We start from the raw sequence: 22,248 nt of genomic DNA, 5'->3' as shown, positions 1-22,248 counted from the left end.
GGTGCGATCGTGTAATGGACGGCTAAAATGTGAGAGGAGATCAGACGGACGGTTAAGATGCCACATCTGGTTCACCGTCGTTTGTAGATCCTCATCGCACGAGCATTTGGCGTGACGCCGAAGTCGCTATGAAAGGGGCATTTCGGTCATTCCATAAAGTCGAAAAAGGTAACTGCCGTTTCGGAGATTCCACTGTTCCCATACACATAGGTTGCAGAATGACTCGTGTCTTCCACCCACAAAATCATGATTCTCTCACAGACTCCCCATGTGGGGCCACGATAGTACACTTACTCCGCTAGTAACAATTCAGCTAGTCTTTGCTCGTGCGAAATTAATGTGTCGGGAAAGTATCTCTTTGATATGTGTACCCGAAGTCCTATAAAACCTCCTCTCTTGGCCGCTTTGGCTCCCCCGCCCCGACTCTCTCCCCTCGCGATCTCGCTTAATTCCAACCCTTGCCTCATCCCATCGATCCTGATCTCTTCCCTCTTCTCCGGCTCGGTCGATCGGTGCTCCAGCTGTTGTCAGGGGTTCCTCTTGATTAGGGTTTTGTCACCGTGAGCCGCGAGGATGACGCAGAGCGGGAAGTTAATGCCCAACCTCGATCAGAAGAGCACCAAGGCCTTGAACCTCACCGTCCTCCAGCGGATCGATCCCTTCGTGGAGGAGATCCTCATGACCGCCACCCACGTCACCTTCTACGAGTTCAACATCGAGCTCAATCAATGGGTGCGCCTCGATCGGAACCCACCTCTCCCTTTCTTCTTCGATCCTGTTTCCGGCTGGCCTTTGTTCAGGTTTGCGCCGTTTGATCTAGGGTTTTCATGACTTGTTTTTTATGTTTGTTCAGAGCCGGAAGGATGTCGAGGGATCGCTCTTCGTTATCAAGAGGTAACTGCGGATCTTGCTGCTAGGATGTGTCGTTGTCGATGTTATTTTTTTCCTCCGAATTTGAAGTTTCTGTGTATTGTTTTGGCTCGTCTGGTGTGTTCGCTGATGCTGGTTGAATGATTCGGTATTCTGTTACCTAGATTTGCGTTCTATCATGATTCTTTTCTTCCTGCTCCATCAAACTCTAGCTTCCGTCGTTGTAGTTACTTTTTACTTCCGATTTCAACTTAGATATTCTTATGTGAAAAGAAGCGTCCATCGGACGGTTAATTTGTTGATATGTTTTCTTTGAGTACTGACTTTGATTGAGAATCTTGATCGCTTAGGTCTGTACTAATATTGGAATGTGATAAATTATTTTGTTTCTAGTTTGGCATTTCTTGATTTCGATGGATCAGCAAATTGTTACAAATGAGTGCATACTTGCAGGAATGCACAGCCAAGATTTCAGTTCATAGTCATGAACCGACGGAACACAGGTCTGAAATTAGTCTATGTTAAATTAATTTACATTTTATCGTTTGAATGTCTTTTTTTCTAGTCGGTGTTTGCAAAATATGTTGAATATTGTAGTGCTTATTATTGCTACTAGTAAGTTCAAAATTCTTGTTTTCAAAAAATAGGAGAGCCATTTTTCTAGGCTCTTGTTAAAGGTATTCTCGCATGAGGTCATCCATGGGCAATGTAGTCTGTTATTTGATCATATGAAGCTGGTTGTGGTGTTTGGATTGGTTGAGCATGTTTTTAGAACAACCTTGGTGAGCTAAATATATATTTAAGTTGAACATGATCATTCTATGTTTCAATGTCCCAAATGATCTGTTTTACAAGTCCGTTCTACAGAGTGTTGATATGCATAATTTATATTTGTCTACATCTGGCCTTGTAGGAATGGTCAACTAGATCTTGTCTTATTTCTACTAAAAAAAGTTAATTTCTCTCTCACAGCAAGCAGTGTAATTGAGTTTCTTTGTTGGACCACATTAATCTCGTTTTGTAAGTAGTTTGTTCTCATTTGCTTGATTAGTTCCACTAGTTGTGGCATGCCTTTTCTATTCTAGGCTTGAATATGTAGTTCTAGTCTCTACATTTCTTGTGCAGTGCTTTGAAGTGGAGCAATGTTACAGCCAGAAGAAAATTCACAGAGAGATTCACAGAACTAAACATTTCTGGTTGTTGTGGGGTTTGCTACTCGGCTACGTGGCTTTTTCATCAATCTTTGTTTTTGTACTATGAGCATCGTTTGTGTTTATATCAGTATTCTTTAACATAATTTTGACTTCTAAAGGCAAAATTCTTATGGGTAACTAATGTTCAATTGTACCAAAAGTCATGTGTCACTGTGCCTCCTATCTGGTTGACCTTTTCCTGTCCTTAGTATGGTCTAACTATCCTTCAATAACTCAATTACAGAACAAAATTGAACTCTGGAAACCTCAATTTGTTGATTTTTCAGTGTACTCAGAGAACAATTTGCTGTACTTAGGTGATGTTTCTGATTGATATATTGATTTTTTTGGATGGTTGGATTTGCATAAGCATTTCAGTAGAGATGCAGAGATATTGGGAACTGTCACAGAAGCCATTTAATCATCTATTGAAAATCACAGCCATATCAGATTTTCTTCCAGTTTTGTAAATATCTAGTTGGTGTTATTTGATTTTTGCCAAGATTCTTTTTATCTTTGGCATTTGAGCCTTCTCTCTAGTCATGTGTTGCCCCTTTTTGTAGAAATTCGAGTCTTTGACTATTTTAGCTAGACTGTGAATACTTGCCTGAGATAAACTGTACAGTTCAGGTTCCTTTACTCACATGATGCTCCTTTTATTACACATTATGAAGAGAAATAGCGAAACTTGGTTAAATCTTTAACTTGGTCTGTGGCTGTGTTTTTTCTTTCACGAAGTGGTTTATGATGATTCTAACTAAATGTAAACATATAAATCAATAGAATTGCAACATAAGTAAATGGTAAATGGATTTTACCATGAGGGACCTTTAATAGATTTCATCGGACTGGATCTACATTCAGTCAAGTTTAAATTTCTCTAACCCCAGGCTGAAACTAAACTAATTTTTCATCAATTTGGTTGCAATAAATGCTTTATCTTTCACATGCAACTTTATCTGAATCTGTTGTCTGTCATAATTGCTGATTTTCTTTGACATCAAGAACATACTTGCCATCCTTTCTAGAAGAGGACTGTTAGCCTTAGCATCTGTGTTTTTCATGTTAATAACTGATACCAGCTATGCCATTGGTCTATGTTGTTGCTGTTGGACATTGGATTGACGTCTATTATTGAACAATATTTAAGCTGGAGAAATTATTGATCCACAAAAGATCCACTGCACTTGACATGACATCCTTCTTTAATAGCTGTGGGCAATGCTATGGAGGAATCTACTGGTGGAAGAGGGGTTCTAAGAGATAAGCAGGGCAAGCATCAAAATGTGGCTTGTAGGTCAGGAGAGGAAGGAGGAATGTATGCACTTGCTCATTATATCTGTAAAACTAGGTCTTAAAAGAGGCAGGAGAATATATGGAAGAGGAGAACAGTAGAGAGACAAGAAGACTTTAGGCCTTGCTTTTTGAACAGATACTTTTATCGATCATCCAAAAACCAAACTTCACATGCTTCTTAATGTAAAGCTTATTTGTACTTTTGTACATTTAAAAATGACTAGTCATATCTAAATTCTGGACAGCTCAGGTGTTTCTTCTGTTGTAACCCCATGATAGGAATTTACAACCATCTGAAAAAGTCCAGGGATGTGTGTTTACTCCTATGCTGGATCATTAATGAAGATATCAATCTAACTCATAAGACAAAATAGCTTCAACTCTTCTACCCAACTCAGAATCAAATCAATCATATCTGTCTGAACCTGACCTTCATCATTATTAATCTAGCTTCAGCTCATGTTGAAGAGTGTCTTTACAATTCTGACCTGATTCACCTGTAGGAGATTGATAGGCTTACAGATCAGAATTTACAATGCTTATAGACATTGATGGCCAACCATTTAATATTAATATGCTTTCCTGAATTGTTTCAGATAATTCAATTGCTTTACTTTTGATTTTTTTTTTACTTCTATTTCCACGTATGAGTGTCTAATTTGAAGATTGTTAGAGATGAAATCTCAAGATTTGAACTTCTACATGTGAACTCAGAGGTTCACTTACATATGTGTGGTTCACCTGATTAACAGATAATCTGGTTGAGGATCTCTTAGGAGATTTTGAGTATGAAGTCCAAGTTCCATATCTTTTGTACCGAAATGCAGCTCAAGAAGTTAATGGTATATGGTTTTATAATTCACATGACTGTGAAGATATAGCAAACCTTTTCAGCAGGTACTAGTAGCATTTTTTAAACTGTTTATCAGTTAACTTTCTTTTTTTGTCTTTTTTATCATTTTTTTGTCTATTTCATGATATTTTAAATGAATTCAGTTGGTAATTGTAGATATTATTATTAAGTTTTGTATTGTTGTCAGCTATTTGGTAATTGTAGGTTATTTTTTTCACCTGATTGTATGTTTTTCATCAAGGTTCACATGATAGGTTTGGGATTATCTATGATTGGTGTTGCTGAGAAAATAATTTATAGCAAGAAAAACATATTACTATAAAAATGCTAAAGACTAGAAACTACTATGAAAGAAAATTAAAAAAAATTAATATGTTGAAAGTTTTTCCTACCTTCATATTTCATTTTTATTGTTTTTAAAAAAAAGCATATGGAATTGAAATATAAAATATGAAATTTGTGCAAAAGATTACAATAAACAATAATGAAGAATGATACAAAGGTATTATCATTATAGTTAACTATGATATGTATGCCATGCAAAAAGGTAGAAAACTTGTTTGCATTTCAATAGCAATGAATAATTCAGAAAAGAAAAACAATTATTTTTTATTATGAAAATAAAAACATTAACTATGTAATCATGTTATCCAAAGATATTATATATTAAATAATTATTTTATATGTTATGCCGAAAGATTTAGAATTTACTTGCCTGCATTTTGTATATAGCGATGAGCCTCACTATCATCCTGTTTCTTCTCCAATCACCTTGTGGGCGAAGTGTTGGGTGACGTAAAGATAATTTTGCATAAGAAATTATTTGAAGAGAGAGTGATCAGGATTTAGGAATTCCAAATCCCATATATGTCTCTTTCCTGTGTTGATATCCCTATCCTCTCAAGGGGTTAAGGAATAAGGACCTTTTTCATTATGTTCCTCCCACTGCTCTTTCCTCTCTGTCTTGAGTGATGGACAGTTTATGTAAGGACTACAGTGAATATCGAACGAAATAGTAATAGCATTTTGTTTTTTATATTTTCTTTATGGTTTTGATTACAATAATTTTTTTCACCTGTCCTCTTTTCTTACCTTTTTTCCTCCCTGTCCTATGGCAAGGTTGACAAATTGACTAGTAATGGTCAAAATTGGTTCAGTTTGATTATTTTGGCTGATATTGACAAATCATTGATGCTAAGACAAAGAATCCTACTAAATCAGGTTTGTTATATTGTATTGGAACTAACAAATATGGAAAATTATGTTTATCATATTTGTATGTGACTTTCCAACATGAAGGTCATTCTTATATGCCTTGTTTGATTTAGGTAGGAGAGCGTAACAAATTTTTTATTGAATACATTCCTTCCTACTCTTTTAATAATTTGGTGAGTTACCATTAGTTTTGTAATCATTTTGTTTCTTTTTTAAAAATTTATATAATTTTTGCCCTTTGAACCTATAGGGGTCTTTAGTGATCAGTGGTACCATGTTTCTTTAACCATAGCAGTATTGGTTTGTAGAATTGTTCTCTTGTCCATATCTAATTGTAGAGTATAAATTTATGGAAATTGGTTCGATACAAATAAGATTTTTTGCAAGGTTTGCCTTTTCGGCTACTGGACCCGTTTCGGAAAACTGCTGGAATGGTATGTATCGATCTATACTGGTGTACCAACTCAGTATGCTAGTGCATACCGGTGGCTAGACAAGAAAGAAAAAGAAAGAGATGTGGAAGGAGCGGTAGAGGAATAGAGGAGGAAGGAGGAAGGAAGCAATTTGGTATGGGTGCATGTAATTCATAATCATTGCAAAAAATGGGACATGAAGGGGAAATGTGTGGCAATCAAGTATAAATTTTAAATATAAATACCAATTGTATTATGCAGGACAAGAGAAGATTCAATTTTCTTATGTTTATTAGAGAACATGTAATTTTCCATATCCCTAATTATATCAAATTACCTTAAGGAGCACCCTAAATATAAACAAGAGTCAAGTTTATTTTATTAACTAAATGATCTTATTCATAAGTAGAAGTTTACTTGAAGTCATGAATAAAGTCAGAAAAATGCTCCAATAGGACAATGATAGGTGATTTTGTGATACATGTCTATCATTAATAGGTCAATGTCCATTAAGAAAATCTCTGGAGTCTGGAAGTCAAACTAGCAGCCAAAGTTTCACTGTCAGTTTGAAGGGGAGTTACGCAAGTGTTCAAGATGTAAAGAACTTATGATTCTTTGTAGCTTTTACATGTAAGTCATGTGTCTTGTAGTATCTGCATGTGTTATTTCCTATAATAGAAGATGTTGCGTGGCAGGTACCTCTTGTGCCACCTCTGTAATGACTTCTCAATCACATCTCTTCAACTTTTTGTACAGATGTTGACCCTACGAAGCAAATCATTGTCCCCTGCAGTTGCAGTTCCACCTGCTGCTCATTTGTGCTTTTCCATAATACATAATGTTGAGCAATCATACTTTTCTTTATATGGTAATGCATAGATCTGGGAATAGGGTTTGTTTCTTACAAACTTGAGTAATCAGTATTGTGTGTTATTCTACTATTATTCGTAAATTCTATTCTCTGATGTATTAGAATATTATTATGCATCAGATATTATTCTCAGTTACACCATATGACAAACATTAGTGCTCTTTTATTCAGGATACTTAATGCCTATTCCAAAGTACCTCCCAAGGCTAAGGTATCTTCTAAAAGGTATATGCTATATTGCCTTAGTCAGTCATGTTTAGTAGCACTTTTTGTATTCTTATTATCTTTTAGTCTTTTGCTGACCATTGTTATCGAATTTTTCTTTGCATATGTTGTGGTTTGCTCTCAAGTTAACTTTTTTTAATATAATAGTTTCTTTCTGTTTCTAAGGCCTACAGATAGCGATCTGTAGTATTGTTTGTGTATCCAGTTTTATAGGGTCTTATTTCCCATTGTTTCTTTTTCAGCATCAATATTTTGTCTTTCTATTGGTATCCTTGGAATATGTTCTTTTAGAATCTTACACGCCTTTGACAAAGTAAGGTACATACTTGCATGCATATGCAATAACATATTGGCATATACAACAATAAGCTGTAATATTCCAATTATTTGAGATTGGTTTCACGGATTTTTTGTCATTGGTATATATGTGTTTTTTTTGTCATGTGCAAAATATGGATGGTTGTTCCTACAAGAATATTCTCTTTCTTGTAACAGTGAGTTTGAGGAACTTGAAGCTGTACCTACTTCATCAGTAATTGAAGGTCCTCTTGAGCCAACAACTTCATCTATTGCTGCACCAATTCCTGATGTTCCTGATGATCCATTTGCAAACTTTTTCAGTGTACGGTATCTGCTAAGTAGTATCCTCCACCATACCGTTAGTGAGAAATTCATGTCTGCTGCTACTAAATGTAGCTTTTCGGAGTAAAATAGTCTGTTTGCTGTATGATGTTTATTCTACATATGTTAGACATTGCAGAATCATGTTCTTAGTTAGCAGATGATTGTTATTTTAATAATTATTTATGACAGGAGAACTATCATTATTTATTTGCAGAATGCTGTGAACATTGGAAATGCATCAAATGCAACAACACTGGCAGTGCAACCAACTGTTGATGCAGCAACTATTCCTGTAACTCATCATGGACCATTTGTCAATCCATCTGTGGTGCCAACTTTTCAGCCAACCTCTGTTATTCCAGCTTTGTCCACTCTTCTAGTGGCACCTTCGGATACCCTTGAATCTAGCAGTGGAAACAGCAACCGTGCTACAAATCTTGTGAAGCCATCGTTTTTCTCTCCATCTCTCTCTTCTTCGGCATTGGTAACGCCTCCAGTGTCATCTTTGACTCTCACTGCTCCTCCAGTCTATCCCCCAGTTACAATGCAGCATCCGTATGGCACTCCATTACTTCAACCATTTCCACCACCTACGCCGTCTGCGTCCCTCACTCCTGCTCCAATATTTGGCCCAGTTATTACTAGAGACAAAGTCCGTGATGCACTTTTGAGGCTTGTGCAGGCAAGTTTTCTTTTATTTTGTTACTCTAGTTGCTTTCTTCATCTATCTTTCTCTGAAATAAATGATGACATAAATTATTGGTGCTATTTTATGTTATTGCCACTCTCATTGTCCTGCTGACTTTCACCTTTCCCTGCAAGTTAACAAATGTTGTGATGACTCCACGCCCTTGAAGCTAGTGCTATAGGTCCATTACCCTTATATAAACTCTGTGTGAAACACAGTTTAGCTGTGCACTTGTTCTTTCTGTCTTTTATTCTGTCCTCGCTGCTTTTTTGTGTTTCCTGCCTTGTTATCAAGATCTGCTGTCATGAATGGGCCATTTCATCAGTAATTCTGCACCCATGGGAGCTCCATCAAAGTGTGTCCATCTATCCTTGGTTTTTCCAGAATCTTCTTCAGCTTTTATAATCTTTGACTGCTTCGACTTATTACTACAGAAGTCAATGAAATTCCACGTAAGACAGATAGATAGGGTTCGTACTTGCAGAACTTCTACTTGCAAATCACCTGAAATAGTACATTGAGAGGGCCTTTTGCTTTCGATAATAATTTTTTGCTGCTTTGTATCTGGTGAGTTTATAAAGTATTAAAGTCCATCTAAATTTGCTTTCTTGACAGAATAATGAGTTCATTGAGATTGTATACCGGGAGCTGCTAAATGCACATTGCCCGTGACAAAAAAAAAAAAAAAAAAGGGGATGTGGGATTGTGCATGGTGCCTATGGTTACTACTAGTCGTGCCAAGGTATTGTAAATCTTTCCGGTGGCTGATAGATACGGACATGTAACTTCTGTTTATATGACGTCTTTTGGGTTGGTTGTAGATGGGAGTGCATTAGATCTGTCATACTGTAGGGAATTCGGCACCTGTTCGTTTATTCCCTAAAGTTGTGTTAGCATAACATTGGACCATCCATCATCATGAATGCATGCATTGAAGCGTGGCTTTTGGTTCATGTCATGTTCCAAAACTTGGCCCTTTTTTGAATTTTCAGCTTTTGGTAAATGGGTATCGATATTTTTGTTAAGTGGATTTGATGTTTTAGGTGTTAAATAATGTGTATATACGCATTGTGTTTGTAAATGATCAAACATTTGGGAATGTTATAGATTTCTTTCAAAAGGCAATAATTGAGGAAATAGATACAATGAACTTCCTGCTTATAATACAACTCGTGCTGGGATTTCATTTGATTCGTATGTAATTCGAAGCCACGGGTGCCTCACCTCTCTTCCCTCTAATTTGCCGTAGAAGAACCACCAGTGGTGTAACGTAGAAATGTGAGACCTGCACCAACTCTAGTGATTACGAGTCACTGCCCTCGACAAGGGATGCTTTTCCCATGTTTTGGTGGTGGCTTGCTGTTGTGCGCATAAGTCTTTATTTGAAGTGACAGAAAATGATCGTAAAGAAATAAACATCTCGCTTGTATTTATCGTGAATAATATTACGACTCTTAATGTAGTAGCATTATGTCGACTCGATTAGAAATCAAATAGGCATTGTAGCATAAACGTATACCATAAACCAAACAGTGTATACTCCACTATGAACCAAACAGATCTGTGCCCAGAGTCCTCAGAAAGATCACTCGTGTCATGAAGTAATACCATACTATACTGTGAACACAAACCACCACATGAACCAACAAGCTTGATTGTGTTTCACATGGCTAACCAACATAAATCCGCGCATACTCAGACGCAGAGGCCAGCGATCATGATAACAGCACATATGCTGCAATCCATGAAGACAGCGCTCGAAACTGTCCGAATCATCAACCACGCCTCCAATGCATCACCTATGTTGCTTGGCCAACCATGCTCCTGTTTTCCAGTCCTTGCTTTCTCGTTTTCTTTCGCATCAGTTCCGTGGTTTGTTATCAGCAGCCCGAGAACAATGGTCACATCAGTCAGCATAACAAGGAACAATGGTCGAAAGTTCAAGATGCTCCCCATCACTGCACCACCAAAAGCATATCCATGGTTCGACAGGATGACCAAAAGAGCTATCACGACTGCACCGATCAACCGTATATTTTCAGAAGCTGCAATGGAACGACTGACTTGCTTTGACGAGAACATCAGCTGTTTCTTCACCCTTGGCGCTGTAGGTAAAGCTGCATCCACAACTTCATCGGATGACCTCAGCGCCATGGCACTGGTCAGCAGTTCCGAATCCCTACCGCTTTGCACTGTCTTCGCTTTAGCTTCGTTCCCTGATTCGCACGTGCAAATATCATCTTCCTTCTTGTCACCATGCATTTCATCACTTGCCAGAGCTTTTACATGGCTTCTCTCACTTTCTGTTCTTTCCCCAGCTGGTTCTGTTCTTTCCCCAGCTGGGCCACTGGCTTGGCTTCTGTATTGGTCAGAAAAACGAGAGATGGTAGCTCCATCATCCTCGCTAAGAGGGGCAACTGCAATAGTGAGGCGGACATAGATGAGCTCACTCTAGATGCAAAGAACTTAACAAAATTAGGCATAATAAAATTGTTGAAGATCTAACTAAATGTAACACCTTCCAAGAAATCATTCGGCACCAACAAGTTGTACATCTTACATTAGTAGGTATATCCAAACAGACAAATACTTGGGGTTAGTTTTTTTTCCTAAAAATACCACAATCAACATAGAAAAATAATTAGTTCATACAGTAGCAATAAGGTGATAATAACCGGTCTCTAACCTAGTACCCCTCACATCATATAACACCAAAGATAATGAAGTAGCAGGAGATCAGCCAAGAATATCCTAACGCTACTTAGTCCCAATTGGATCCTTGCCCACTAAGCGTTGTGGCATGTTGCTTTCAACAAATCTATTTATAGAGAAAACACTAATAGAGGTATTATAAGAAAGTTAAAAGGTAACTATATTTGCGTGAAGCAATCATCATAGAACAAAGTCATCAAAACAAAGAGGACATCATGTTGGTCAAACTGAGCAAGTCCACCAGCTGGTGGACAAGCATAGGAAGATTGAATACATTGTATGCACTATTTTTCTGTTAACTGATTCACAAGGCAAGGCAATCTTGTTGGATCTCTTCTACCAGCAGTTTTGTGTGAAATTTGGCACATTTTCATTGTACAAATAGTGTTTTCAAAAGCACTAGATGCCAAAAGGCACCAAGGTACTTGCTAAGGTTCCCACCCAAACGAAGCAAAAAGCTCTTGAATATTAAAATTTTAAAAATATATATCATGATTGATAAATAGGATCACGAAAATAAAAATGACACATCAAATTGCATTATTATAAAGTACCAAATTACATTGTCCATATCTAATAACAAAAATATCAAAACAAAATATAATTCTTTAGATAGTTTATTTCCAACAGGGATCCTTTCTTGTGTTTTTTGCCAATGATTCTTCTTAATTCCTCTATACACTTGCCATTATTCCTGAAATATAGAAATGATCAAACATCAAATGCGATATACATTAAGAAATATGTTAATAACAACATATTGTGTAGTTCGTTGCAAGCCTACAACTATAGGGTGTTATTTGTCCTAGTAGGGTGCTTAAATCAAGTTCATTTCCATCTAACAGGGTAATAGAAAATTCTAACAGGGTGCTGTTAAGAGCATATATCAAAGTATAGTTACAGTGTTCTTGTTATCTACCTAACAGTGTCCTATTATGTTCTAACTCCTAACAGTGTACCCACCTAATAGCGGTCATAAATTCCTGACAATTTAACAAAGAGCAGGAAATAGGAGATAATTAAGCAAAGTGCTCAAGATGTTGCAGGAAATAGAACATTTAACAAAACTGTTGTTGTTACCAATAAATTGAGAAAGAGGTGATGGAGAGGTAATCAGATGGTGAAAGGCTATGGAGTATTGTCACGAACGTTCGTCGCGCACCCGCAACAACTTCGTTCAACGAACCGTTCATCGCTCTCATCTACATGTACAGCTGCTTGACAGCATGTTTTGTCTTGGTTTTGAATCATTTTGCTTGTAAAAATGTAAGTTCGAACAAGTTACAGTGCTACAGTGCGATCGCTCACTGAACCGACCAAAAGAACCCCAAAACAACTCTGTTTTCGCGTGCCACGGGCTGTTTTCTGCAGCCAGCTGCTGCACGCAAAACGTCAGCCATCTCAGCACCCTGGAACCACCCGGGTGGCACCATGGGGGATGGGGCTTCGACATAGTGTCAGGCGTTGAACAATCTTTCGCAAGTTCGCACGTTACCTTGACAGGAACTTGTTGTCGCGCCCGGCACCCGGTGAGCAGCTGTTTGTGGACTTGCAGTTGTTCGTTCAACCTCTAAAGTCTTTGTTATCCTCCTCTCTCTCTTTTCTCTTGTGCACGCAAGGTGCTCACTGAATTGCTCGTAAAGCTTCCCCTTTTCGCGAGACGTCGGGACTTATCCGTCGCTCGTTCTTCGAACTAATCAACTTTCTCTTTTACAGGTCCTTCGGGACCTGCGAGAGGTTGCAAGTGGGCTGATCTTTGCGGACGCAAATCGTAAGGGCGAAGTACGACTTAGGCAACGCAAGCTAAGTTCGCGTCTTTGTCGTAAGGGTGCCTCGCAACTTAGGCAACGCAAACTAAGTTCGCGTCTTTGCCGCAAGGGTGCCTCACGACTTAGGCAATTCTAGCTAAGTCCGTGATAGTATGGCCCTGAGGAAGGCAGTAGTGCACGGTGGAGGAAGGTTAGCTTCTTTGACTCAAGCTATGGTGGTGCTTAGGGTGGAGGAAGGTAGCAACTTGTGGAACAAAGTTGGTCGACAATATAAGCTTATACGGTGGAGATACGAAGCTGCACAAGGCGGCGTAGGGCAAAGGAGCCTCGCGGCCGATGGCTTAATCTGAAGGAAGACGTGACACACAATAGCGTAGAGCGAAAGAGGCTCGCGATCAACGACGTAAGCCAAAGGGGGACCCTGCACACGACGGCATAGGGTGGAGGAGGCTCGTGGTCCAAAGGCCTAGCGCAAAGGTGCTCGCTGAATTGCTTGTAAAGCTTCCCCTTTTCGCGAGACGTCGGGACTTGTCCGTCGCTCGTTCTTCGAATTAATCAACTTTCTCTTTTATAGGTCCTTCGGGACCTGCGAGAGGTTGCAAGTGGGCTGATCTTTGCGGACGTAAATCGCAAGGGCGAAGCGTGACTCAAGCAACGTAAGCTAAGTGCGCATCTTTGCCGCAAGGGTGCCTTGCGACTTAGGCAACGCAAGCTAAGTTCTCGTCTTTGCCGCAAGGGTACCTCACAACTTAGGCAATTCTAGCAAGTCCGTGACATTGTGATATCAGAGCGGGCAAGCACTTCGAGTGAGCAGCGAAGGAACTTCGCAACTTCGCCATGGCAAAGCATCGTGACGAATCAAGCAAGACGGGGCAAGCCAGACCCTTGCCCCTAGCAGCCGCATGTGAGCTGCAAGTGCACACTCGCTCTCATGCTATTGGAGCCGCTCAGGAGGAGCGCGACAGCGAACATGATGAGCGAGAAGTTGGCTACTCTCCGCGTGCGGAGGAGGCGCAATCTGGAGCGCAAATCGGGAAAAAGAGTCATAAGGAGAGACTCACAACGGCGGAAACCCGCTTGGATGTTCTCGAAGCGAGCTTGAAGGAACTCTACCATGGCCAACAAAGGCTTGTCGAGGTAGAGAGCTCACAAGAAGAAGCAGAGTCCAAGATCAACAAGGTTGAGGCCCTAGTCGACCGATTGTCAGATGACACCAAAGACTCCGTGCAACACCCGCAGGAAGTTGTGGCGGAACTCACTTCGAAGGTGACCATGCTCACAAGGGCACTAAATGCGGGAGGAACCAACACCCGCGTTGCGCCGCCACAAAACTTGAGGGCACTCGAGCCTCATGGTTATGGAGGGGCCAAAGATGCAAAAGAGCTCGAGAATTTCCTGTTCGATATGGAACAATACTTTCAAGCTACGAGGCCTAATTCTGAAGAAACCAAAGTTTCTATAGCGACCATGTATCTGAACGGAGATGCAAAACTTTGGTGGCGAACCCGTTGGGAGGAGATCCAACAAGGTCGGTGTCGAGTTGACACATGGGAGGACTTGAAGCGGGAGTTGAAAACTCAGTTCCTACCTGAGAACACCGAGTTCGTCGCAAGAAGGAAATTGAGGCAACTCCGCCAAAATGCTTCCATCTGAGACTACGTGAAGCAATTTTCTACGCTAATGCTGGACATTCAGGACATGTCCGAAAAGGATAAACTGTTCAGCTTCCTCGATGGTTTGAAACCATGGGCGCAACAAGAACTATATCGAAGGAATGTCGCCGATTTGATCGGGGCAATTGCTACCGCAGAAAGGTTCACCCACTTCGTTTCCTCTGAAGACCCGGAAAGAAGGAAACAATCTTCAAGCAATCGCCCTCCAAAATATTCTCGAAGGAAGGAGCTCAGGGGCGAACAAAAGAAAAAGAATTCCCACAAAGGGCCAAGCCCGAAAGGCAAGGCCCCGAAACCTGACGGATGCTTCTTATGCGGAGGGTTGCACATGGTGAGGGAGTGCCCACAAAAACAAGCACTCAATGCTTTAACAGCTTCCATTCATCCACCCAAATCGGACAAGGGCAAGGTTGTCGCTCTTAGTTCGAGTAGTTCTGAATCCAGCAACGACGGCGAGGAGTCGCAGGGACCCCGGACGGGAGCAATGCGTTTGTTAAACGCCATGCGGGGTCAAGTGGGGGAGAACACGAAGACAAAACTACAAAAAGCAGGAAGTGGTAAGCTGATGTACGTAGACATCAAGCTAAATGGCCAAACGACCCGTGCAATGGTGGACACGGGTGCTACCCACAACTTTATTGTCGATCGAGAAGCAAAGCGACTTGGGCTGATCTTGGAGAAGAGCCCAAGTCGAATGAAGGCGGTGAACTCGGAGGCCAAGCGAATCTCCGAGTTGGCAAAGGGATTCCCCATCAAGATTGGAACATGGCGCGGGAGCACGAACATGATGGCGGTGCCATTGGACGACTTCCAAGTGATCATTGGAATGGAGTTTATGAACGCGGCGAAGTTGGTGCCAATGTCGTTCCTAAACACCCTATGCATGATGGGGGGTGACGACCCCTGTATGGTTCCCGTCTCTCGGAGAGGAACCAAAGACCCCCAACAGATATTGGCATTGCAACTGAAGAAGGGGGTACGAAAAGGCGAACTAACATTCATGGCTGCTATGAAGCTAGAGCCACTCGACGAGAAGGTCATTCATGAACCTGCTGTGGTGGCGAACGTCCTGAAAGAGTTCATTGACGTTATGCCACCCGAGTTGCCAAAGACTCTTCCGCCACGCAGAGGCGTGGATCATAATATCGAGCTGGAGCCAGGAGTGAAGCCTCCAGTGAGACCACCCTACTGCATGCCCCCGCCAGAGTTGGCAGAACTCAAAAAGTAGTTAGGTGAGCTGCTAAGCGATGGTCTCATTCGCAGTTCGAAAGCATCATTCGGAGCTCCAGTTCTCTTTCAAAAGAAACAAGATGGGAGCCTCCGACTATGCGTCGATTACCGAACTATCAACAAAGTGATAATGAAGAACAAGTATCTCATCCCGCTCATAGCGGACTTGTTCGACCAATTGGGCAAAGCCAAGTATTTCTCAAAACTCGACCTTCGGTCGGGGTATTGGCAGGTGTGCATTGCTGAAGGCGACGAAGCGAAGACGACCTGTGTGACCAGGTATGGAGCGTTTGAGTTCTTGGTGATGCCTTTTGGCTTAACCAACGCTCCGGTCATGTTCTGCACTCTCATGAACCAGCTATTCAAAGAGTATTTTGATAAGTTTGTGGTCGTAATATCGTCGTCTACAATCAAACGCTCGAGGAGCATGTCATGCACCTTCGGACAATTTTCAAGGTTCTAAGGGAGAACACTTTGTTCGTGAAAAGGGAGAAATGCTACTTTGCTCAAGCAGAGATCTTATTCTTAGGGCATCGAATCGGTAATGGCTCCATTCGGATGGATAAATCGAAGGTGCAAGCGATTGCAAAATGGCGAACTCCAAAGAAGATGCCAGAGTTGAGATCCTTCCTTGGTTTCGTCAACTACTATCGACGCTTCATAGCGGGGTATTCGAAGCGTGCAACTCCATTGACGGAGTTGTTGAAGAAGGAGCAGTCTTGGAGATGGTCTGATAAATATGAAATTGCATTCCAAGATCTGAAGGCTGCCGTTTTGGAAGAACCGGTGCTCAAATTGCCGGAATATGGGGAGCCCTTTGAAGTCCATACAAATGCTTCAGATTTCGCTATTGGGGGAGTACTCATGCAGGAGGGTCATATGATGGCCTACGAGAGCTATAAGCTCAACGAGACCGAGCGGCGGTATCCATTGCATGAGAAGGAGATGACAACGGTGATCCTAGAGCAATATCTTCGGCACTACGTAAGTGCCAACCAACGAGATTGGGTGAAGTTGTTGGACATTGCTCAATTCTCCTACAACTTGCAGCGGAGCTCTACGTCCAACAAGAGCCCCTTCGAGATCATTACAGGATAACAATCGTCAACTCCTCACACCATGGCAATCGGGTATACTGGGAGTAGTCCGTCAGCCTACCACTTCGCAAAGGAGTGGCATCGAAATGCAGATATTGCGCTGGCTTACTTAGAGAAGGCGGCAAAAAGGATGAAGAAGTGGGCAGACTTGGGAAGGCGACCGCAAGAGTTCAAGGTCGGCGATTTGGTGTTGGTAAAGCTTCAACCAGTATCACTCCAATTCTTTAGGAACAAAGTACACAAAGGATTGGTGCGAAAGTATGAAGGGTCCTTCCCAATTATCAACAGGGTGCGCAACGTCTCCTACAAGTTGCAACTGTCGGTGTGGTTCAAAATTCACAATGTTTTTCACGCCAACAACCTAAAAGCCTACCACTCGGATCCGCAATATGCTTCCTGAAGTGTTCCAACTCGGCTACCCTCCACCAGAGTCTCCTACGAGAAACGAGTTGAAACCATTTTAGTGGATCGCAAGTTAAAGCTACCCAATGGAGCTGAGCAGACCGAATACTTGGTGAAGTGGCGAAAGCTTCCCCGAACTGAAGCCAGTTGGGAGCCCGAAGACGCCCTATGACATGAAGAAACAATTATCAACAACTACCAACAAGCGTCGACGAGGGCGTCGACAGTTTAAGTGGCGGAGAATGTCACAAACGTTCGTCGCGCACCGACAACAACTCCGTTCAACGAACCGTTCGTCGCTCTCATCTACATGTACAGCTGCTTGGCAACATGTTTTATCTTGGTTTTGAGTCATTTTGCTTGTAAAAATGTAAGTTCGAACAAGTTGCAGCGCTACAGTACGATCGCTCACTGAACTGACCAAAACAACCCAAAATAACTCCGTTTTTGCGTGCCACAGGCTGTTTTCTATAGCCCGCTGCTGCACGCAAAACGTCAGCCATCTCAGCACCCTGGAACCACCCGGGTGGCACCATGGGGGATGGGGCTTCGGTATAGTGTCGGGCATTGAACAATCTTTCGCAAGTTCGCACGTTACCTTGACGGGAACTTGTTGTCGCGCCCGGCACCCGGTGAGCAGTTGTTTGTGAACTTGCAGTTGTTCATTCAACCCTCTAAAGTCTTTGTTTTCCTCATCTCCCTCTTTTCTCTTGTGCACGCAAGGTGCTCGCTGAATTGCTTGTAAAGCTTCCCCTTTTCGCGAGACGTCGGGACTTGTCCGTCGCTCATTTTTCGAACTAATCAACTTTCTCTTTTACAGGTCCTTCAGGACCTGCGAGAGGTTGCAAGTGGGCTGATCTTTACGGACGCAAATCGCAAGGGCGAAGCGCAACTTAGGCAACGCAAGCTAAGTTCGCATCTTTGCTGCAAGGATGCCTCGCGACTTCGGCAACGCAAGCTAAGTTCGCGTCTTTACCGCAAGGGTGCCTCACGACTTAGGCAATTCTAGCTAAGTCCGTGATGGTATGGTCCTGAGGAAGGCAGCAGTGCACGGTGGAGGAAGGTTGGCTTCTTTGACTCAAGCTACGGTGGTGCTTAGGGTGGAGGAAGGTAGCAACTGGTGGAACAAAGTTGGTCGACAATATAAGCTCACACGGCGGAGATACAAAGCTGCACAAGGCGGCGTAGGGCAAAGGAGCCTCGCGGGCGATGACTTAATCTGAAGGAAGACACTACACACAATAACGTAGAGCGAAAGAGGCTCGCGATCAACGACGTAAGCCAAAGGGGGATCCTGCACACGACGGCATAGGGTGGAGGAGGCTCATGGTCCATTTGTGTAGGGAGGAGGCTCACGGTAGGGTTTCTTCCACTGGGTTCCTTCAACTGGGTCGAGTGCACAAGCGGTGGGGGAGAGTAAGTTGTCGATTAGTTGATTCAGTTGAGCCAACTCATTCAAATTGATTGAACCCAATCAAACCCATGCTTTAATTGGATCGGGTGCACACTTAAAGTTGCTCAATGTCTAGGTTTAGGCGTGCACCCGAGTGGCGCCTCCTTGAATCGACTCACCCAGACCTGTTCCAAGGCACTTAGGCCTCGCCTCGCCTAACCCAGGCGCCTAGTTGACCGCCTGAGCGCCTATTGAAAACACTAGTATAAAATGATTTTGAACTGTGTTAATTCAGCTCAATTCAACCAACAATAACATTACACTTGCATCAGCAAAGTTGACCATTTGTTCCAATAGAGGTGTTCTTAGTACATATTTGGTCTTGGTTTATGTCATAGTAATGAAATTCCAAAAGTCGAAGTTGACCCTCTTAGGGTGGTTTAAAAATAAAAAATATAATCATCTCAAGAAATTCTTTCATACGGGTCTTGCACTTCAATGCACCTAACCGAAAACTATGAGAGACATACCAATCAACCCACATTTACCCTTTGTTCCTTTCTTCTTCTTTTTTTCTTTTTTTTTTTTTTGTGAAGGAAATAAAAGAGCAGCGGAAGAGACAAATACAGATAGGCATCCAATAGTTGCAGAATGGTCTATAGTTCCTTGAGTAAGATTATTTAGTAACCACCCACTGACCAGACAACTGAAAATCTGAGTTGATATCAGATTTAGAATAGGCACAACAAAGGAACATTTCCAATTTTTTATTGACCTTAAAATTAATATCTAATAAAAGAATAAGCAAGTACAGCGTGTAGAATAAAAATGACCCTAATTCTTACTGAAAACAAAAATGAACTGATGCTACTCAACATGAATAAATAGCAGCTACAAAATTAAAGTAAACCCTCAGATAGGGTTCTAAGGAACAAACAGTATTCTTTCTGTTGGTCCCGAGATGAAGGAAACACAATTCCAGAATCGAAAACTTCTCCAAGGAAAAGGTTTGTCAGGCATTAACAGTCCAAATGGGAGGAGGAAACAACAAATAATTTAATACATCAAAGATTTCATTTCTCGGCAGCCATAACAAGCTTGCAGCAAGGATAAAACTCAAAACCATTGACACTATTGTCACGCATAGAAAGCCGAAGAACTTAAGTGTAAATCTCTATTACCAAATTGGTCGTTTTTCTTTTCCCACAAAGGGAGCATCAATGATCGTAACAAGTCTTGTTATTCAAGAGCTAATCCCATTCATGGTTACTTACCTTACAGTTACCAAAGAAGAACACATTCTTTTCAAAACCAAATATCATGCCCCTTCTTTGTGGGAATCAACACAGCTAATCTTCAAATAACATTTTCTAACGAGCACCAAAAGTATGAATCATCAGATAACATTTTCTTTGCGATCAGTGCTCCAAAAACATGATTAGGAAAAGGAAAAAAGCGCATCAAGAAATTTCCATGCCGAGAACGAATCAACAACAACAGAAGCTTGCATTAGCTATCCAGATTGTGTAAAACAACTCCCTCGTTCGCCCGACAGAATGAACGAAAGACGAGATATCTTAACTAAAGATCTTATTTTCTGAAGTGTGGAGAAGAAACAGGTCTTTATGATCGGCGTTGAAAGGTAAATTGAGTACCAAGTTGCAACGCAGCAATCGAGCCCTAAAACGCATCTACCAAAAATAGGACGACTCCTCTCATCAGAGGTTCAACGCATCCAAATGCAAATACGTTTCAAAGGAAAGATGATTCGTTAACATGGTGCGACCTAGATCGAGCAAGGAATCCACTAAAAAGATATCAAGATAACATTTAAAACAGAAGATGGGGTCAGAAACATCCTGTGACGTAGATCGAGCAGGTAATCAACTAAAAGAGGGCAAGATAGCACTACAAAGTGAAGAATAGAGGAAACTGGAACAAAGAAGGGAAGAGGAGGAAGGAGATCTTACCGGAGGTCTTAGGATGCGCTTCCTTCGGAGGTGGAGGAGAAGGAGACGGAGGAGGAGATGAATCGGGGATGGACCGGGCTTGGCCGGCAATGAAGGCGAGGCGGTCGGTCCCACGCTCCAAGATCCTCCGTCGGCGAGCCTCCCTTGCGCTCTCCATATCCGTCGGCCGGTTATCGCGAGACGCCGAGAGCGATGCTATATACAACCTGAGGCGGCCGCGAGAAGAGCACCTCGCCCGCCGCCCACGGTGCGCACACGTACACGGGAATGAGGTGTGCTGACGATTTATCTTGAATCAACCACCGTTTGGAACTAATCAGACGGTAGATATCATGTGTTTTTTGCCCTTTATTCGGTTCGTTCAAACATATTTACCGGAATAACCTCGATTTTTACATTTCTAAATATCATAATCAGACTTATAACAAATTAACCCTTATAGTAATTATATTTATATTTTAAAAAATTATATTGATATTTCTATAGTGAAACATCTATATTCATTTGCCTAAATATCATGTTGATGGTAATTCTAACGTTCTAGTTAGTAGTAACGAATGATTGTGTCACCGGGGCCTAGGTGCCCATTGTGGATGAGGAGAATAAGTATGAGATGCGAGAGCTATTCTATATTTATGTCGACGTCGATATAGTTATCGAGTAGTCATTTCTTTGCTTTGCATTTACAACGGTACCAATATAATTATTGAGCGACGAAAAGGTCATCAATGTAAATATCAAATAATATTGTTTAGTAACTATGTTGACACTGATGCAAATACAGAACAATGCCGCTTGGTATTTGTATCGATAGTCCTTTCGTCATTTGACAACTGCATTAATATTAACACAAATGTAGAATAGCCCTCACCTCTCATCGCTACTCCAACTACATCAATATCGATGCAAATATAAAACAACCTTCACATATCATCATCACTCTTTTCATTCACAACAGTCATTCACGACCCCCAACAATGTCGTTATTTGTTATCACAGACAATAATATTAAAATTATCTTTTTATCCTTTTTATTTTATTTTTTTTTGATAAAACTAATAATGTTATGATAAATGTACCTAGATATTTTATCTTCATAATTATATGGCTATATGGATATCAATATATATTTTTAAAATATAGAGATTGATATTTCATCAAGATCCTGACCAGCCAAAAAATGCGAGGGAATTCATACGCTCGGTGAGGGTTTTCTTTGGGGAGAAGGTGTTCAGCATGAATCACATGATGAGGTACTGCCGCAGCTTGCACCGGCGATGGGGAGGTACCACCACACGAGGTCGAACAGTTTGCGTACTAGGCAAACGTTCCGGCGGATGAACTATATATATATATATATATATATATATATATATATATATATATATATATATATATATATATATATATATATATCGACATGACACATCTTATTCGGCAATAATAGATTATGTGGTATATAAGGACTAATTACATATTATTTATGTAATAGTTATCTTTAATATTTTAATATCTATATTTTTAAAAATTATATTAAAAATTTTATATTTATGAGAATGAAATATTTAATCTAATTTCTTCTCATATCGTCGATCTCGTTGATAAAAATATTATACATGCTTAATCGATGATATGAGAAGAAACATAATTAAATTTTTTTTATAAATATAAAAATTATAATATAATTTCTAAAAATATAAAAAAATTAAAAATTAAAATAATTAATTATAAATATAATATATAATTAGCCCAGT

At 40.8% G+C, this 22,248-nt stretch overlaps 2 protein-coding genes across 6 annotated transcripts; one reads left to right on the top strand and one right to left on the bottom strand.

Moving 5' to 3' along the window:
• The first annotated feature begins 355 nt into the window (after positions 1-355).
• On the top strand, positions 356-9,368 carry LOC135652700 (mRNA-decapping enzyme-like protein). 5 transcript variants are annotated; one of them, XR_010502179.1, is made up of 11 exons: positions 389-732; positions 854-894; positions 1,324-1,373; positions 1,843-1,890; positions 1,976-2,077; positions 4,112-4,256; positions 6,883-6,936; positions 7,432-7,558; positions 7,775-8,242; positions 8,864-8,990; positions 9,070-9,368. XR_010502179.1 is itself a non-coding variant. In XM_065173869.1 (10 exons), exons 1-10 carry the CDS (start codon positions 574-576, stop codon positions 8,918-8,920), a joined length of 1,251 nt encoding a protein of 416 aa, XP_065029941.1. In that variant the 5' UTR covers positions 390-573; the 3' UTR covers positions 8,921-9,368. The 5 variants fall into 5 exon arrangements, 3 of the variants coding, with proteins under 3 accessions (XP_065029943.1, XP_065029941.1, XP_065029942.1); XM_065173869.1 differs by having other exon boundaries at positions 390-732; positions 8,864-9,368; XR_010502180.1 differs by lacking the exons at positions 1,843-1,890; positions 1,976-2,077 and having other exon boundaries at positions 356-732.
• Positions 9,369-9,652: 284 nt separating this feature from the next.
• LOC135652701 (uncharacterized) lies at positions 9,653-20,772 on the bottom strand. Its single transcript, XM_065173872.1, has 2 exons — positions 20,495-20,772; positions 9,653-10,665 (listed from the first exon to the last, which is right to left on the bottom strand). Exons 1-2 carry the CDS (start codon positions 20,649-20,651, stop codon positions 9,944-9,946), a joined length of 879 nt encoding a protein of 292 aa, XP_065029944.1. The 5' UTR covers positions 20,652-20,772; the 3' UTR covers positions 9,653-9,943.
• Between the last annotated feature and the right edge of the window lie 1,476 nt (positions 20,773-22,248).

This window comes from Musa acuminata, chromosome BXJ3-11 (assembly GCF_036884655.1).
Source record: "Musa acuminata AAA Group cultivar baxijiao chromosome BXJ3-11, Cavendish_Baxijiao_AAA, whole genome shotgun sequence".
Lineage (NCBI taxonomy): Eukaryota > Viridiplantae > Streptophyta > Magnoliopsida > Zingiberales > Musaceae > Musa > Musa acuminata.
This window is presented reverse-complemented; position numbering and strand designations above follow the sequence as displayed.

Excerpts from the sequence above, each read along its gene's own strand:
- LOC135652701 (XM_065173872.1), bottom strand. The coding sequence starts at position 20,651 with ATGGAGAGCGCAAGGGAGGCTCGCCGACGGAGGATCTTGGAGCGTGGG. Across the intron at positions 10,666-20,494 it reads AGCGCATCCTAAGACCTCCG|TTGCCCCTCTTAGCGAGGAT; the intron begins GTAAGATCTCCT and ends TCACTATTGCAG.
- LOC135652700 (XM_065173869.1), top strand. The coding sequence starts at position 574 with ATGACGCAGAGCGGGAAGTTAATGCCCAACCTCGATCAGAAGAGCACC. Across the intron at positions 1,891-1,975 it reads GACCACATTAATCTCGTTTT|TCTCTACATTTCTTGTGCAG; the intron begins GTAAGTAGTTTG and ends ATGTAGTTCTAG. Across the intron at positions 8,243-8,863 it reads CACTTTTGAGGCTTGTGCAG|AATAATGAGTTCATTGAGAT; the intron begins GCAAGTTTTCTT and ends CTTTCTTGACAG.